General features: G+C 36.7%; 1 protein-coding gene across 5 annotated transcripts in view; it reads left to right on the top strand.

The window, feature by feature from the left end:
* Snx13 (sorting nexin 13) overlaps positions 1–19,950 on the top strand; it is a 140,811-nt gene that overhangs the window by 83,247 nt on the left and 37,614 nt on the right. For all 5 annotated transcript variants that reach the window (XM_004652838.3, XM_045135750.1, XM_004652837.3 and 2 more), the window contains 4 exons: positions 6,947–7,085; positions 7,813–7,901; positions 12,312–12,411; positions 14,899–15,092. In XM_004652838.3, the coding sequence (XP_004652895.1) occupies positions 6,947–7,085; positions 7,813–7,901; positions 12,312–12,411; positions 14,899–15,092 (522 nt within the window). The remainder of the gene's footprint in view (positions 1–6,946; positions 7,086–7,812; positions 7,902–12,311; positions 12,412–14,898; positions 15,093–19,950) is intronic.

The following is a 19,950-nucleotide window of genomic DNA, read 5'->3' as shown; positions in this document are numbered from 1 at the left end:
TAAACCCTTCCTTATTGTTACCAGTTGTTTTTTTTTCCCTTTTCAGCAATGAGAAAAGTCTTCCAAATTTTCATGAGGATGCCCAAAATATAGTTTCTTTCTCTTCTAATATGGGTTCATGAAAGAGAGTAAGCATTCTTTGGATGCCTAGGCCCATGGAGTCCAAAAATGGGGTCAGCAACTTGTAGTTGGGTTTAAAGACTAAACATTTATTGCAGGTGGCAGTTGGAAGAACTCACTGTGATTGGTATTAATTGCTTAGTTCCTGACCTCCCATGAGAAGGGAGGAGAATACTTTGGGATTTTAGAGAGGCAAAATTCTCTCAGTGTAATTGAGCACTGTTGAAGTGAGCATCGTGAGCATGGCTATACACACTACTAAGAACACAAAACCTCAGCAGTTTGTTGAATCATCAAAGAATTTTTATTACAGTGTACACCATTAGATAGAACAATGGTTTGTAATCTGAAAAGGAAACCAACAGGGAAATTATGAGGGAGATTATACATAGACAGCCTGAGACAATGTAACCCTTTAGAAACTTTGAGAGATTCCCAGAACTTCTGCTTAATAAAGGTCTTCTCTTGTGTGGAGCCACTCTGAAGTATGGAAGAGGTGGGTACCCATCAAAAGCTACAAGATGTGAGTGAGGTATGTGAAAAAACAAAATATTTAGAGACAGAGATGTGTGGATAATTTGGCAAAGAATTCATAATACATAGCTACAGACACTCATACAGAAGCTCATGAAAATTAGAAAAACAATGCAGGAAGAAAAATGAGAAAAGCAGCAAAAAACATTTTAAAAAAGAATAAAGAAAACAAGATTCTGAACTGTAAAACCCAGTAATAGATTTTTTTTTTTTTTTTAATTCACCAAGGGGTGGAGAGATGGCTTAGTAGTTAAGGCACTCACCTGTAAAGCCTAAGAACCCAGGTTTGATTTCCCCAGTTCCCATGTAAGCCAGATGCAAATGGTAGTGCATGTATCTGGAATTTGTTTACAGAGGCTGGAGGCCCTCACATGTCCATTCTGTTCCTCTCAGTCTCTTTCTAGTAAATAAATAAAAATAAACAAATTCACCGATGACATCATGATTTTTCTTGATTAAGCAAAAGCATGAATTGGTACACTTGTGGACAATATATTGAAATTTATTGATGAAAGGAATGATAACAGAAAAGATAACAGAAACCAAACCAATATGTGCATTTGTGAGATTCCAAAATGAATGATAGGAGAATGAACATACACTATTTGAAGAAATAATTGGTTAAAAAGGAACCTCCCTATCTGAGGAAGGAAATGGGCATCAAAACTCAAGAATTCCACACAGGAGGATTTCCAAGAGGACCTCCTAGAGACTCATTAAAGTCAGATGGTCATAGTCAATGACAGAATTTGAAAAAAACAAGTTAAACTAATCAGGGAGTATGTATGAACGTTGGCTCAGTTTTCAGCAGAAACATCACAGATAGAATGAAGTATATTAAAAATGCTGACAGAAATAACACTGCTGCCAGAGAGTGAGCTAGCCATCCTGTCATTCCTAAGGGAAGGACAGGCAAACACAAGCTGAAGGAGTTCATCAATACTAGACTCCAACTAGGTACCACTCCTCATTGCCCATTCTGCTGTGATTAATGCTTTTAAGAGATTTGTGACCTCATGATTCAGTTTACATCTCAGTAGCACCATGAGCTTGGGCCCAAGTCTTTAATGCATGAACATTTGGGATCATTTTATATCCAAACCTTAGTAGGTAGCCATACTTGTACCACAGAAACTACATTTTAACTCAGCTGATAAAGGAAGAATATTATATAATGATAAATGGGTTTATTCACTACAAAGATAGGAGACTTTACTTTCTTACTTTCAGTAACGAATACATCTCCCAGACAGAAGACCAATAAACAGAAGCCATGAAAACCACTTTAGACTAATTAGCCCTAACAGACATGTTGAGAACATTCTTTTCAACAACAGTAGAACACACCTTCTCTCAAGTGAAGATAGAATGCATTACAAAGATGGAGCACATGTACAAAATGGAGAACTGAAAAATTCAGAGATGTGTGTGTTAATACACTTTTACAACAAATAAAACAAGAAATTATAAAGAGATTTGATACAAATTAAGGCAAAACTGCTACTGTAAGAACATATGAAGAAACCCTTGATTTCTCTTACTATATTCTCATCACACAAAGCATTTATGTGACCAACATGTTTGATATCCCCCATATACCTGGGTATTTGTGCATTTAGTCCAATCCTGTCACTGTTTACCTTGAAGTAAGGTCAGATTCCAAAGGTTGAAGGTTTAGTCCAGAAAGACATTCCATTACCACAGTGATACCACTTGAGTGTTTGGGGTTTTGGAACTTCTAAATGGCCACTGTAAATTCCCAGAGGTTCTTCTTAGTTAGTTTGCTGGAATAGCACATACAGTTCAAAGAAATACTTGTGTTTACTTACACAGGATATTACAAAAGATACAGATGGAAAACATGCATAGGAGTATAGAAGAAAAGGCCTAGAATGTCCTTTCCCTTATTCCCTCTAGGGTTCTCATGTTCAACTCCATGGAGGACAATCCTTCAGGTTTTTCTGGACCTGATTAACTCTGTAGCCATAGGTTTATGTATTTTTTTCTTACATCTCTCTATCCTGTTGTGCCGGGGGGGGGGGGGGTCAACCCCAAAAGTTCTAACCTCAAGATTACAAAGTAGGTTTCTCTTTGAACCAGCCTCAGGAAAATAATTTCTGTATGGCTCTTGCATACCATTTTGAAAATTTTTAAGTATTTTATCATTTTCAATGTTTTTAAAAATATATTTTATATATTTTTTGAGAGAGAGGCAGACAGAATGGGCATGTCAGGGCCTTTAACCACTTTACAAAGTCCAGATGCATGCACCACCATGTGTATCTGGCTTATGTGGGTACTGAGAAGTTGAACCTGTGTCCTTAGGCTTTGCAGGCAAGCACCTTAACTGCTAAACCATCTGTCCAGCCCATGTCAGTGTTTTACATAAATATGATTAAATTTTCATCTTGCAGTTATTTGCTGCTAGTATGTAGAGATTGAATAAGTGTATTTGTGTATTTTTAGCTCCTACAAGTTCATTTATTAGTTTTTTTAAAATATATTTTTATAGAGAGAGAAAAAAATTGGTACATCAGCACCTCAGCCACTACATTTGAACTCCAGACACTTCCACCACCTAGTGGGCATGAGCAACCTTGCACTTGCCTCACCTTTGTGCATCTGGCTTACTTGGGGTCTGGAGAGAGATCAAACATAGGTCCTTAGGCTTCACAAGCAAGCACCTTAACCACTAAGCCATCTCTCCAGCCCCATTTCCTAGTTTTTATTTTCTTTTTTTCCCAGATAGGGTCACACTCTAGCCCAGACTGACTTACTCTGTAGCTCCTGGCTGTCCTCAACCTCATAGTGATCCTCCTACTACAGCTTCCAAAGTGCTAGAATTAAAGGTGTGTTCCACCATACCGATAGTACTTATTAGTCTTAACAGGTTTGTTTACTTGCTTCCTTGCTTTGATATGTTGAGGTAAGATCTCACTACAGCCCTGGGTGACCTCGAACTTACTCTGTAGCCCAGAGCTGCCTTGAACTTACAAGGATTCTCCTACCTCAGCCCCTCAAATGCCGGGATTATTGTAGGTGAGAGCACACATGGCTGTTGTAGCATGTGGTCTGTTAATGATTATTAATATATTTTTCTTTTTAAATTCTTCATTTCTTTAGCCTAGTCTCATTATTTTGCACAAGAATTTTCAGACTATTTACATTTGATATAATAACCCTTCTAGTTAGATCATTCTGTTACACTTAAAAAGTTTTTTTTTTTTTTTTTTTTTTTTTTGGTAGATTGCGGGAAGAGGGATGTTTTTGGCACACTGTATGTAAGGCTACTTTCTTGCGTTCTGTTTTGTTAATTGAATAATTTTTAGTATTTCAATTACTCAAATGGCTTTCTAGCTAATATTCTTCTTCCTCCTCTTTCTTACAACTGTTTGTTCCAGCACATGCGTGGTACTTCACTGCCACAGGGAAGGTGGTGCCTCCCGCAGGATTGCCGGAACTCCGTGTCCTGTGCACTATGCCGTCACATAGTTTACATGTACACACATGAACTGTCCCACAGCTACATGTGTATGCATGATCTGTCTCAAAATTTACATGTGCATACATGAGTTAGCCCATGGTCTAAACTTGAGTTTTTATGTATTGAACAGTTGTTTTCAAAGGAACTCACCCACATATGTGCCATTTTCAGTGCTTTTCATTCTTTCTTATAGGTTTAAATAGAAATTTGTTATTTCTTCATACTGAACAACTTAATTTAAATTCTGTGTATTGTAAGGTACTATCCTCAAAATTTTCTAAGCTTTTTTTAAAAACAATATTCTTTTTATTTATTTATGACAGAAAGAGAGATTGTGCATGTACATGTGAGCAAATGGGTGTGCCAGGGCCAGTAGTCACTGTAAATGAACTTGAGACACATTCATCCCCTAGTGCTTCTGGCTTATGTGGGTATTGGGGAATTGAACCTGGGTCCTTAGGCTTTGCAGGCAAGTGCCTTAACCGCTAAGCCATCTCTCCAGCCCCAAAATTTTCTAAGCTTTTGAGTAAGTGAAAATATCTTCATGGTGAACTTTGAAGGATATTTCAATTATATCTCAGGTTCTACTTGACAGTTTTATTTGAATACTTTTAAAGACATTGATTGAAAAAAAAAAGTCTTCCATTAATTCTAATGAAAAACAACATCTTTAGTGTTATTTATCCCATGTGTTATCTTTCTTTTTTTCATGGTCCTGTACTTGTGTTTGACATTTTATTGAGGCTACATAATATTCCAAACATCCTATGTCTTCACAATGATGAAATGTTTAATGATTAAAATGTTTAATCTAAACACCTGGCATACTTATTAATAAAATAAGTGACACCTTAGTCATTTACTGGTGTTTACACAGGCCTGGTTGAATCTAACTTAAATTTTTATTCCATTCATCTTTCCAGCCATTGAGTGGTTGTCTGGGTGGGAAAACAAAACAAAACAAAACAAAATAGTCCTCCTACCCTGATCTCATTTTTAAATTATTTATTTATTTATTTGAGAGTGACAGACACAGAGAGAAAGACAGATAGAGGGAGAGAGAGAGAATGGGCACGCCAGGGCTTCCAGCCTCTGCAAACAAACTCCAGACGCGTGCGCCCCCTTGTGCATCTGGCTAACGTGGGACCTGGGGAACCGAGCCTCGAACCGGGGTCCTTAGGCTTCACAGGCAAGCGCTTAACCGCTAAGCCATTTCTCCAGCCCTGATCTCATTTTTAACTCAGGAGTGCTAATTTGTTTGTGGCCTTTCTTCCCATTTTCTTTTCCTTACTCTTGAATAAATCTTTTATACTTCCATATTTTCCAGTTTAAAACAGTTACTTGCTTGGATGTTTAGAACAGGACCCTTGTTTTTTAGGCTTTTCTCAGTCTTGTGCTTCTGTGTTTTATCTGTTTGTCTTATGATCTTTTCCTTGATCAGTATGTATTCATCTCTTGATAATTACTGTGCAGTTTCATGACTTATGTGTTGCCTATATACCAGTGATAGAGAAATTGTATTTCTGCCTAGTCCTGTCTGACTCCTTGCTTTTCATATTTAAAATATGCCTAATGCCTTCCTGTGGCTGTTTAATGGCCAAACTGAGGATCTGATGATCTGACTTCTCCCCTTTTGTGAATGTTTACTTCATCTTCTGTAATGGTAATTCACTGTTGTGTGATTCACACCATCAATCTTGTTGTAGCTCTTAGTTTTTTTCATTTGCACCTGTATCTGATTTTTCTCCCAATTCACTTGGCACCATTTGTACAAAACATTTTGTACCACAAAACACCTCATAAAGAACATCGAACAGTAGACTTCTTACCACAGTCCCGCTTTGTTACCATGTTTTACCTTTTTATTTCCAGTCTTTACACCTTCATTATGTCTTTATATAACACACAATGCATTCTGTTATATTTCAGGGTGTAGATTATCACATTTCTGTTTAAAACTTCTGGTAGCATGTGGTTTCTTTCAGAATATAATTGTCATGAATACACAGCCCTTTCTTTTTATTATCAAGACTGGGTGTCTATTAAATGGTGCACAATCCATGGCTGGCACTCAAGATTTTATTTTCACTTTTTCTTTTGCATGTATATAAGTGTTTGTTACGTATGTGTATTCATATGTGAAGGGTTGCACTTGTGTGTGCATGTGTGTAAAGACCAGTGTTTGGCATTAGGTATCTTCCTAAGTCACTTTCTACCTAACTTTAAAAAAAAATTTTTTTTCGTTTATTTTCAATTAATTAATTTGGAAGTGACAGAGAAAGAGGCAGAGAGTGAGAGAGAGAGAGAAAGAGAGAGGGGGAGGGAGGGAGGGAGAGAATGGGCGCGCCAGGGCCTCCAGCTACTACAAACGAATCTAGACGTGTGTGCCCCCTTGTGCATCTGGATAACGTGGATCCTGGGGAATCGAGCCTCGAACCGGGGTCTTTAGGCTTCACAGGCAAGCACTTAACCACTAAGCCATATGTCCAGCCCTCTACCTAACATTTTTTTTTTGAATTTTTATTAACATTTTCCATGATTATAAAATATATCCCATGTCTACCTAACATTTTGACGCAGGTTCTATTCTTAAACCTAGAGCTCATTATTTGGCTAGACCAGATAACCAGCAAGCCTCAGGAATCTTCCTGTTTTTCCTTTGTCAACTCTGGGATGACAGATGCATGCTACCTTCCTGGGTTTTACATGGGTTATGTGGCAGTCACTTTACCAAGTGAACTATCACCCAACCTAAAATTTTTATATTTCTTAGTAATCAACTTTCTCTTTTTTTAACATTATTTTCAGATCCGTGATTCAAATTGCAACTATGAGGCCTTTATGAACATTATTAAATTAAGTGACAATATTGGAGAGCTAGAAGCCGTCAGAGATAAGGCAGCAGAAGAATTACAGTATCTTAGATCCTTAGATACAGCTGGTGATGGTAAGTGATTTATTTAAATTAAAGAATGTTTTTTAAAAATGATTGCTATATCTTTAAAATTACCTAAGTGTTCTGTGGTGGCTTGATTAGCTGTCCCCCATAAACTCACATGTTTTCAGTGCTTGATTCCCAGTTGGCTATTTGGAAGGTAGAGTCTTCCTGGAGGAAATGTATTGTTGGGGGCAGATTTGGGTGTGTTATAGCCAGTTCTCCTTGGCTAGAGTTCTGCTCACTCTCCTGCTGCTGCTTACCTGATGTTGGCCAGAAGGTGATATCCAGCCTCTGCTGTACCATTCTTTTCATGCCATTGTGAAGCTTTCTCTTGAGACTATAAGCCAAAATAAATTGTTTTCACCCATAAGCGGCTTCTGGTTGGGTGTTTTATCCTAGTAATGAGAAGATAACTACAATATGCTGCTCTATGTTTTTCTTTTTTTATGCTTGGACTAAATCTTCCTTATTGTATTAACATGGACTTAAAAAGAAAGGCATTACTTTCTGAGTGTGACTCTGTGATTATTGTAACTGTCCCGAAGATGCAGATAATGAGTATGATTTGATTTTAATAAATTAAAGTTTTAAATAGACAATTTCAGATTGTCTTTTTTTATTGGAGAGAAAGTTGTCCAACTGGTTATTTTGTTATATTCTGATAAGTATATGTTGAAAGTACTTCAGAAATGCTACAACCACCTTCTAGCTCATAATCAATTTGATTCTTTTTTAGATATCAACACTATCAAAAATCAAATAAATAGTTTATTATTTGTAAAGAAAGTATGTGACTCAAGAATACAGCGTTTGCAGTCAGGCAAAGTAAGTATAAAGTTCTTTTGAATTATTGTTTAGTTGTCAATACTTCATAGTGATTAAAATACCTACTCTATTGCAAAAGGTAGGACATTCACCAGTGTAGCATTCTATACCAGGATTAAGCAAAAGTAAGATGTAGTATGATGATTGTTTGCTATAAAGCAAGTCAAGGAGATTAGCTAAAGCATGGCTTAAGCTTTTTCTCCTTAAGGCTGCTGGGCCTGCAGGTCTGTGTTTAGCCATCAGTGTGGATCTGTTTCATAGGTTGGATTTGCTAAAGTTGTCAAGAATAAGGCCGACTTTAAAAATATTTATTAATTTACTACTTTTTAAACTTAATTGTTAGAGAGTAAGAAAGAGGGAAAGGAGGAAGGAGAATGGACAGACAAGGGCCCCTCTCCCTGTACATGAACTCCAGATACATGGGCTACTTTTTGCATCTGGCTTTCCAAGAGTACTGGGGAATTGAATCAAACCTGGGCCATCAAGCTTTCTAAGCAAGTGCTTTAACCTCTGAGCCATTTCCCCAGCCCAGGCCTGCTTTAAGAGATGCCAAGTGAAATTGAGAAGAAGATAAGGAAGGTAGAACTGATGACTGCTGGGAAGTACTTGGTGATCCAGAACAAAAAATTAGTTTAGCATGCTCTAGTAGAACTGATAGTAGCTATGAACAACAAATTTCATTTGTCACATTGTTTAGGAACACAGAGAGTATGATATACACTCTGTGTAGCACATGCGCATGAACTACCAGAGTATGCTGTGAAAACTATTCTGACAAACTAAGCTGTAGCACATTATATCAGCCTACTGGTGACTCTCAAGTTGGCATGCGCCAAATTCTTGAAGGTCAAATGGAGGTGACTGGAGCTGAATATAACAAGGAAAACACTGATGCTCTCTTGCTATTTGGATGTGAGCTTGCCAGAATTCTTACTGACAACAGCAATTTTGGCATCCTGAAGGGAGCTATGGATGGAGCTTGTCTGTCCCACATAGTACTGATGTTCTTCTGATTATAATTCTGAAGTAAGGAGTTTAGTGCAGAATTAGATCAGAAACCTAAAATAAGTTAGAACATTGTACCTTATGCATGTTATCTATTAGAAATGATGCTTACAAGAAGTAATTATTTCTTGATTTATTTACAGTTGTTTTCAAAATGCATTAGTTGAATTTTTTTTAGATACCATTTTAAGTGAGCCAAATGGATCAGCTTTCTTCATGCCTCAATGGAGCTTATATTTTAGCTGTAAAGCCAGAAAATAAATAATAAGCAAATTAATTCATGATATCAGGTAGAAATAGCTACTATGAAATAATTAAAGCAAAGTAGGATACAAATATTTTAAAATGCTTCAGGTATTGAGAGAATTGATGACTTTGAACATAGAGAGATCTGAACAAGGAGAGTACTTTTCATCTTTATTTTTCTTGAGTTTTGCTTTTGGATCTTCCAGGTGGGCATGAAAGCAAGTTTTGAGATGTCCTTGTGAATTAGAGTAGATAGCTTGGTGAGTAAATAAGGGATTCTGCTAAGATTGAGGTAGATGAACCTGAGTGACATGTAGATCACTACTATTTTACTGGCAATACTGAGGTTTTATCTTAATTCTAATTGTGTAAATCAGTTGGAAATTAGATATTACAGGTGATATGCTGTGACTTATGAATTAGTGATGACCTTAATTCTGTGAAGTATGGTGGTTATTAGTATAGAAACTTATACTGTTTATAATACTGCATAAGTCAGGTCAGAGATGTCTATGGAGGTGGTGAGAAGCAAGTACATAATGCAGAAAGTGCTTACTGGATTGGCTAATGGACAACATATAGAGAAAAATAGAAAACCAGAACTCAAGAATGATTCCAAACAAGTGTATGAATGGGACACTATTTATAGAAATGTAAAACTAAGGTGGAGGTTTGAAAGAGAGTATCAAGTTTTAGATACTTAATTTGCTTTACATGTTTGACATTCAAGTGGCCATGCTAATTGTAATCTCAGTTCAAGGGAAAGTTAGGGATAGAGATATTGGCTGTAAATCCAGAGACTTATCAGATAATTGTTTATTGATTAGGGACTAGTTGATGTTATCTGAAAGTGTCAGTAAAACCATAAATAACTTTCTTAAGCACTACAGTTTCACTGAATGTAGTTTAAGATAAGGAAAGAATCCAAAGTAAATGCAAATAAACTTAAGGAAACTTTAGGGTGTGACATCCAAGAAGGGGTGTGTGTGTGTGTGTGTGTGTAAAAAGTACATAGAGAAGAGAGAAGTCATGGGCCTCAAAAGCACAGTGAGTAAGAGGATGATAACTGATCATTTGGTTTGCCAGCATGGGGATTGTCAGTGATATGGTGAGAGCAGCCTGGGGAAACAACTAGAAAGAAGCCTAGTTGCTGCTTGTCCAGCAGATAATAGAACAGGATGCATTTGAAAGAGTGATAATAAATAGTTCTTTGCAGGAGTCTTACTACAGTTGAAAGCAGATATTTGGTGGTTTAAAGAAGAAAACATTTTTATTGTCTTTAGTTTTTGGCATAGTGACATTAATAATATTTTATATATTTTATTTTTATGAGAGAGAGAGAATATGAATGGGTGTGTCAGGGCCTCCAGCTAAAGTCTATTTGCTGAGACACTTTTCTTTTTCTTTTTTTTTTTTTTTTAGTATTGAGCCCTATTGAAATTGTACATACTTTGTTTCAATACCTGTCAATTCCATTTTGAATATCAAACTTTGCTTTTTTTGTTAGCTCAGGTTATATAAAATTGTCATTTTGAAAGTGGTCTCTGAGTCTCCATAGACAGAAAGGTTTTTTTAAAACTATTACTGACAATTTTCATGTACATATTGTATTTTGATTATAATCCCCTCCTAATATTTTTTGACCTGCAGTCCTGTTCCACTGAATCCCTTTTTCTTTTCAACAAGCCCACTTCTGTTTTAATGTCTTTACAAAAGACATTTTTCCATTCTCCATCATCGATGATGATATGGATCCAATATTGTGCAGGTAACAATAGCCACAGTGAGGTCATTAATGCAACAGACACTTCATGTCTTGAAGACGGCATTCCAAAGCACTCCTCCTCATCCTTTGGTTCTTAATTTTGTTGTTGGTGGTGTTTTTTTTTTGAAGAAGCTATTCACTCTGGCTCAGATTAATATGAAACTGTGTCCCAGGCCAGCCTTGAACTCATGGCAATCCTCCTACCTTAGCCTCCTGAGTGCTGAGATTAGAGACATGCATCACCACATCAAGCTGGACTCTTACATTCTTTCACAGGGTTTATTAGCACCTCTCCCCTTATTTACCTTGAAATCTTAGAAGGCCTTATGTCCTTTCATATACAAAAGAGAGAGACTTCAGTAAATGTTCTTCCCTATGTCATATCTGCAGTGCAGCCATGGGACAGCAGAAAGAAGTAATGACATTTGAAGTTGAGAGACTGCAGTGGACATGTGCCCCGCAAAGTCAGTAATCTCTTGCTATCCAGCATTTCTGAGAAGGCAAACACTAACTACACACAGAGTTGGGTGTTGTTTTTTTTTTCAAGTTCTCTGCCTTCTCCTCCTGCACACCTTATACTCAGTTTAGTATGAATGAGGAATGAGGCAACCTGTCTGATTCCACGATCTTTTTAAAATAGAAGCTGTGAGGTGTAGATTTGGGGAGGTCAACCCATCCACAGAGACATCCTAGGTTTTAGTGGAAAGGCAGTAGCATTTGGAAACTCAGACTTAAGTTTATTTATCTCCCTGTTTTGTAAAACCTGCTTAGACTGGTGGTGTCCTTCCTGCAGACTTGCTGTGCAGCTTGCAGCTAATGTGTGCAAGGTAACCAGCACAGTGCAGGCTTTTGAACTTTAGCTAGGATGCTAGGCACTTGGAATATGTCATTCACTGTTGAAATACTTTGAGAAGAAATGCAGTTTCCCTAGCAATGGAAGAAGTTTCACTCTGTTACGAGCAAAATTGCCCTTTAGGAATGTTTTGTTCATTTGTTTTCCTAGATGGTAGATGTTAACCAAAGTTATTAGTATTGGCTGTGCCTATTCTTGGATATAGTGAACATTTTACACATCCTTTTACACGTTAGTCCCTGAAGTGTTTGTCTTCATTTGGAGTGCATAGTAACATAGACTACTTGAAAATAAACTGATTTAGATTTATTTATAGATGGAAGAAATTGATGTTTGTCTTACTTTTATATGTACTAACTACTTAAGTAAAAATTTTGTTCACTCTCTGGAGTATTTTATTGGGCATCAACATATAGGAAATGGATACATCTTTCTTTTTGTCCTGTTTGGATTTAATATTGGATTTTTCCCCATATTTATATATTCTCACCCTAATGATTGATTGAATGAAATGCTAACCTGCACTCGCTTTTATCTGTAGGAAATAAATACTGTGAAACTGGCAGCAAACTTTGGAAAGCTTTGCACAGTCCCCCTGGACAGCATTCTGGTAGACAATGTTGCACTACAATTTTTTATGGGTAGGTAAAAGTTTAAGTATATAGCTATTAAAGCTTTTTATATTTTAACTTATAGAAAAATATAAGTAATATAAAATTTCAAAATTCAGTCCTTTTTGATATTTTATTGATTGATTGACTTGAGAGAGAAAGAGAGAGGGAGAGGAGGAGTCAGAGAGAGGGAATGGTTGCAACAGAGCCTTCAGAGCACTATAAATGAACTTCAGACACATGTGCTACCTAGTGCATGGGGCTCTATGTGGGTAGCAGGGAATAGAACCTGGTTCCTTAAGCTTTGTAAGCAAGTGCCTTAACCACTAAGCCATCTCTTCAGCCCAAATTCAATCCTTTCAAATGTACATTTTAGTAATATTAAATATATTGTTAAGATAAAGCCATCCATATCTAAATTGTTTTTGTTTTATTCTAGGTAGGGTCTCACTCTAGCCCAGGCTGACCTTGAATTCACTCTGTAGTCTCAGGCTTGCCTTGAACTCATGGCAGTCCTCTTACTTCTGTCTCCCAAGTACTGGGATTAAAGACATACTCCACCACGCCTGGCTGTATCTCAATTTTCTTAATGACATTTTTATTTTCATTTATTTATTTATTTTGTTAGTTATTAGAGAGAGGTGGAAAGTGAGAATGGGCATGCCAGGACCTCTAGCTAATGCAAACAAACTCCAGATGCATGCACCACCATGTGTATCTGGCTTATGTGGGACCTGGAGAGTTGAACCTGGGTCCTTAGGCTTTGCAGGCAAATGCTTTAACTGCTAAGCCATTTCTCCAGCCCTAAATTGTTTTTTTTTAATCTTATAAAACCAATATTCTGTATTCAAAGTACCTAGATTATTTAACATGGTATTCTTAGATTTCATCCATGTTACAGTGCAAGTCATACTTTCCTGCCTTTCTAAGGCTCTCACATCTATAGACACAGACACACCAATTAGTGCATGTACACACACACACACACACACGCACTTTGTATATCCATCAAGGGAATCTTAGGTTGTTTCCATGTTTTAGCTAGTATGAATAATGTTACAGTGACTGTAAATATGTATAAATAGCTTTTTGCAATTTTTTTGGATATTTTTGTATATATGCTAAGGATCACAATTACTGATCCATACTGTAATTTTATTATTAGTGTTTTGAAGAAACACCATACTGTTGTTTTCAGTGACTGTTTCATTTTACATTCCAGTCAGTTTAACCTTCCAGGCCTTTACTATGGAATTTTTCAGTAGACTTCTGAGAGCTAAATTATTTACATCTGATACATCACAAATATGGAACTGGCACCTAACTCTTAATATCTTCCTTAAATTTTTTTTGGTTTTGTTTATCAAAACTGTACCCCAGGGTTACCTAGAATTCACTCTGTAGTCTCAGGCTGGCCTCATACTCACATCAATCCCCCTACCTCTGCCTCTGGAATGCTGGGATTAAAGGCATGTACCACAAAGCATTACTCCTTGAACTTTTAATAATTTCAAGTATTATTAAATCCTGGATTGGTGTTAATCCATACTTTTAATTTCTAAATTTGACCTGTTCTTAGATTCTTTGAGATCTGTATTTTACTTTAAAACCTATAGAGATACATATTTATTTTGTTTTGAAAGAAATACTTTTCATAACTAATGAGGACTTGCTGTATTACTTTAAAATTATAGATGGCTCTAGTATGAATTTAAATTCATTGAGAAATAGTTCTTTCTTGACCTAGCAACTGGGAGGAGGAAGTTGGAGGAGTTTAAGATTATCCTCAGGTCCATAGCCAATTTGAGGCTAGCCTGGTCTGTATGTGTCCCTGTCTCAAAAGAAACAAAAAATAAAAGCACTTTATTGGAAACACATAATGTATATATAGTCTACTTAGATCATTTTTATTCATTTATAAATTAGGGTCTCTGTTTTTATACCACTTTTACTCATATATTACTTTGTTAATATTATAATAAAAGTAGTTTTATCTAGTCTAAGTCTGAGTTTTTTTATGATTAATAAAAGAAATACATGGTTTGTTGTGCTAATCATAATTTTAATATATCTAGAAAAATGCATTTTATGACTAGTATTGGTTCAGAATAAACGTTGAATGTTGGTAGTTTACATTTAAAAAAGTCTTGCATAATATATTCACTAGAGATTTTATCATAAAAACTTACATTTAAAATGTTTAAGCTGCATATGGTGATGTATTCTTATAGTCCCAGCATCTAGAAAGATTGGGCAGGAGAATTTTGAGTTGCTGGCCAAGCGGTGTTACTTAGTGAGATCTTTCTCACAAACAAGAAGAAAATGAGCAAACAAACATATTTTCTACATGACAGTGGTTTAGCTGGACTAGCTTGTAATTATAAGTATTTCTTTCACCTCAGAGGTTTATTAAACATTTTTTAAATGTAGTGTTTTAAATATTTGAAACTGTTCTTGTTATATAGCAACATGGACTGAAAATGGCGTGACATCCTTTCTTCTGGGTTTGTTTGGTAGATTACATGCAGCAAACTGGAGGTCAAGCACATCTTTTTTTCTGGATGACAGTGGAAGGATACCGGGTTACAGCCCAGCAGCAGCTAGAGGTTTTAGCAAGTCGTCAGAGAGATGGAAAACAGCAGACTAACCAGACCAAAGGTCTTTTAAGAGCAGCTGCTGTTGGAATCTATGAGCAGTATTTATCAGAAAAGGTGAGGATGTTTCTCAGTCACTGTTTTCTTGTCTCCTTTGGCAGCAGCATTGAGAATAAATAACTTGGGGTTGTGGTTCACAGATGTGCATTACTGCTGCTGGCATGATGGCCTTAGGGACATGAAATCATTTACTCTTAGGAACATCTTCCTGTGCATCATTATCCCCATTGCCTAAGTGAAGAATTTGATGTAAATCCTGAATAATAAAGTTAACATTGATGGCTTTATACATAACTTAAAAGGCATAATAGATTGAAAGTAAGCAATTAAAGCAAACAGTGAAAAAAAAAAAAGATAAATCAGGCAAAAGTAACAGAAGAGACCCAGGAGGACCATACTAATATCAAAGTATAATTTCAGATAAAAATTGTTATTAAAAGGAATATTCTATAGAGTATCACCTGATCAGAGTGATAAAATGAGCCTAACAACAAATTCCCAGATTCATGAAATTAAAGTTTACAAAATTGAAGGGAAGAGGCATTTCAGTAAAATTTTTTAATGCCCTATTTTCAGTAATTGATAAATTTTTAGATGGAAAACAACCAAGAATATTGTGTGACTTTTCCTGGGGAGGTGTGAGCAAATATATTCATTCCAGATAGGATGCTGATGATAGAACAAAGAAACAGTTCCACTCATGTCTGGCTTGATGAACCAGTGAGTTCTTGGGGTTACCTACAGGAACATGACCCAGGAGGTCTCTTTCACAGTTGTGATTACTCAAAAGCAACTACTTCCCTGAAAATGTCACGACTCAAAAATCACCATAATGTTGAAAAGAATTTACAGTGGAGTGTTCAGCACTGAGATATATCTCTATCACACCTTCTAAGGCTCAGGGTCCATTGCAGAAGAGATGACAGAAAGAGTGAAGCAGCCTAAGGAAGGGAAGTACTGATTATAATGTAATCTTCCAGACACAAAATGCCTCGATGTCAATGGCATCACAGTGCCTGTTACTATGTACACAAGTCCCTCATAATAGGATGAAAAGATGGTAACATCAAAATTAAAAAGGACACTAATTGAAAGGGAAGGTGATTTGAAGGAGGGTGGATTTGAGAAGGGGAGAATAAGGGTAAGGGTTGGGAATTATTATGGTTTATTTTGTATAATGATGAAGTTGTTAATAAAAAGTCAAAATGTCAAACAAGGGAAACCAAACCAACCAGCCAACCAACCAACAACAACAAAATCATCCTAGTGTGGGTAATGATTCATGAAAGCTAGACCCCCTAACTTCCTGCTCAGTGGCTAGCCACCTCCACTGAAGAGAGTCTGTCTTTCATCAACAATCCGTTTCCTGCTTATGTAACCATGGGAGGGGCCTCCTGAATCTTACAACTTTTGGAATCTTGTAAGTTTTCATGAGCTTCCCGAGCCTTGTATGCCTCAATCCAACCTCCTTCAATTTTGGAAGAAATAGCTATATAATATATAAAATACTTTTATCTAACATATATGCAGAACATGTTATCTCACAGAAAAGTGTGCTTTATAGACCATTCAGAAATTTATAATATACTTGTATTGAAATTATAGGTCCTTTGATCTGTACAAAATCAAATTATAAATCAGCAGAAGAAAATATGTGAATTTATAAATTATCAAAAGTTGAAAGAAACATAATTCTAAATGGCCTATGAATCAGTAAGAAGTCACAGGTAAACTAGAAAGTTGTTTCCTACTTGTGTTTTATATTGACAGATAAAATTGTACGTACTGTATACAACATGATGCCTTGAAACCCTAGAAAGAATTTTAGTTGGAAAATAAATGTGAGATGCAGCTATAGTCATTCTCCAGTGCCTTGAAACACCCATTCTCTCTCATAAGTAAAAATATAACAGACCTTTAGCTAGACTATTAAAGAAAACTAATAGACATAGATTACCAAAATCATGGGTAAATAAGATCTCACACCTGGCTCTTCAGAAATGTAAAGGAATATAAACAAGCATTTTAAACAACTATGTAACAGCAAATCAGATAATGTAGATGAATGATCAAGTCAACAAATTGACACAAGAAGAAATAGAAAGCAGTAATATTCTGCAGAATAATTGAGTTAGTAATTAAAAGTCATCTCACTGGGCTGGAGGGATGGCTTAGTGGTTAAAGCGTTTGCTTACAAAGCCAAAGGACCTTGGATTGGTTTCTCAGAGCCGGGTGCACAAGGGTTCACGCGCATCTGGAGTTCGTTTGCAGAGGCTGGAGGCCTTGGCACACCCATTCTTTCACTCTCACTCTCTTTCTCTGTTAAATAAATAAATAAATAAATAAAATAAATGAAAATAAAATATCTAAAAAAAAATCATCTCACAAAGAAAAGCTCAGAACCAGGTAGTTTTACTAGAGGATTCTATCAAACATTTCAAGAAGAAATAATACCAATAGTTCCTAAACTCTCCTGAAAACAAAATGAGATTTTCATCTCATTTTCTAAGGAAATAGTATACTAGTATCAAAGATATTTGTTAGAAAATTAACGATATCAAGCCAGGTATAGTGGCACAATCCTTTCATCCTAGCACTCAGGAGGCAGAGGTAGGAGGATTGCTTGAGTTTGAGGCCAGCATGGGACTACATAGTGAATTCCAGGTCAGACCCTGTACCCCTGAGCTCCATCCTTAACTGTGAGTTTTTAATGGCCATGCTACAATGCCTTTGAATTCTCACTGGTATAGTTTTAATGAATTTAATATGAAACCTGTTCATTAATGCATGTGTTGGAATTTTTTGCCCTGTGAAACATCTTAAAGATTAGTTTTAAGAATAATCTTCAGTGCCCTACACATCATGCAGCTGAAAAACAGCTAAATGGCTTGCTGCGCTTATGAAGCTTCCAGGTAGTGTCTTCACTTCTTCTTACCTGTTGTGCCCCGTGCCCCCCTTCTTTGTTTCTTTTCAAGGTAGGCTCTCACTCTAGCCTAGGCTGACCTGGAATTCACTATGTTGTCTCAGGCTGGCCTCAAACTCACAGTGATCCTCCTACCTTAGCTTCCTGAGTGCTGGGATTAAAGGTGTGTGCCACCATGCCCAGCTGAAGAGAGACAGAGAGAATGGGTGCACCAGGGCTTGGGCTACTGCAAATAAACACCAGATGCATGTGCCACTTTGTGCATGTAGGTTTGCATGGGTACTGGGGAATGGAACCTGGGTCATTAGAATTTGCAGGCAGGCATCTTAACCACTGAGCCATCTCTTCAGTCTCCTCCTTTCTTTCTTACTTCCTGCTAAAGCTAGTTATTCCCTTGCCTTCCCAATGTTTTTTAGCATTAGTATTTGTTCTCTAACAATGTAATTAGTTAGCTCTGTTTTTGGCTTTAGTAAATGGAAGAATATAATACACTCTATTTGCTTTCCTTGTACTGTTTTATTGAATTCCATCCATGTAGATGCATACAGCAGCAGTAGCAGGCTTTTTTTTTTTTTTTTTTCTGTTTGTTTGCTTAACTGAAGTATTTTTGCTTGGATATTTGGGAGGTTATGTATCCTTGATAACTATGGCTTGACTTTTGGGCAGCTCTTTAAGAAGCATAAGAAAAATACATGACACATACTAAGGCCCATTATATATTAGGTCTACTAGGTTAATACAAAGTACTGATAGCATACATTGTCTATCTTTGCTAGCCATTGCTGTTTCCCTTGAGTGCTAACATGAGTGACTTAGGCTTGTTACTTAACTGTCATGGCACCTGTGTTACTGCATTATCAGTGTTTAAAGCTGAAATTCCTCATATTGGGGCTCAGTGGCCTTTCACTCTCCCTTTGTTTTGCTTTGTATTATGATAGAAATTATTTCAGTTTTTAAATTTATCAAAATAGAGCTGTGGATATAGTTCATCTGGTAAACTTTTTTTCTTACAAGCATGAACACCTGCATTATATTCTCAAACCCATGTGTTTTTAAAATTTTTTTGTTCTTATTAACAACATATTTCATATGGATATATCATATGTTGGTACCCTCTTCCTCCCTGTCCCTGCTCCCATTCCTTTGCCAAACCCATATTTTTAAAAAGTACAGACATGGTAGCATACACTTGTAATTTGTATATTGGAGGATCCCTGGGCTTGTTGGCCAGGAAGTCTAGACTATTGAGGTGAGTCCCAGGCCAGCAAGAAACCCTGTCTCAAAAGAAAACACACAGTTGATGGCACCTGAAGAGTAACACCAGAGGTTGTCCTCTGGCTTCATGTGTGTGTGTACACATGAACTTGCACACAAATAGAAGAATGAACTTGTTTAAAAGTTTGAGAACTGTGGCCACACTTCAGAATTCTGTATAAATTAGGATGGTTATAATACCAGTGCCAGCATTATCTAGACAAAACCAATAAAGAAGGCTAAATATCTATGTGATTTTAATTTCAAATGGAAATACACATAAAATTGAATTGGAGTGCAAAAACAAAATACACCGTGCAACCCAAATTGCAAAAAGAAAAAAAATCATGGTAGAGAAGAGAATATAAAAGCACAACTAAATGAGGTGTGTCGTCCCCCCCCCACCCCCCCATCTAATAAGATCAGTTAAAAACATTGTCTGTTGGGGCTGGAGAGATGGCTAAGCAGTTAAGGCATGTGCTTGTGAAGCCTAAGGACCCAGGTTTTATTTCTGCAGAACCCACATAAGCCAGATGCACATGGTGGCACAGGTGACTGGAGTTGGTTTGCAGTGCCTAGAGGCCCTGGTGTGCCCATTGATCTCTCTCATACATAAATAAAATACTTTTTTGTACAAAAAATGTGTCTGCTGAATTATCACTTGGGCATATAACACAGGTGAACATGCCTATTATCTGATTGCTATCTAAAACTTAATAAGGTTAATTTGCTCACTCA

Source organism: Jaculus jaculus, chromosome 16 (genome assembly GCF_020740685.1).
Source record: "Jaculus jaculus isolate mJacJac1 chromosome 16, mJacJac1.mat.Y.cur, whole genome shotgun sequence".
NCBI lineage: Eukaryota > Metazoa > Chordata > Mammalia > Rodentia > Dipodidae > Jaculus > Jaculus jaculus.
Note: the sequence above shows the minus strand (reverse complement) of the source record. Positions and strands in the feature narration are given on the sequence as shown.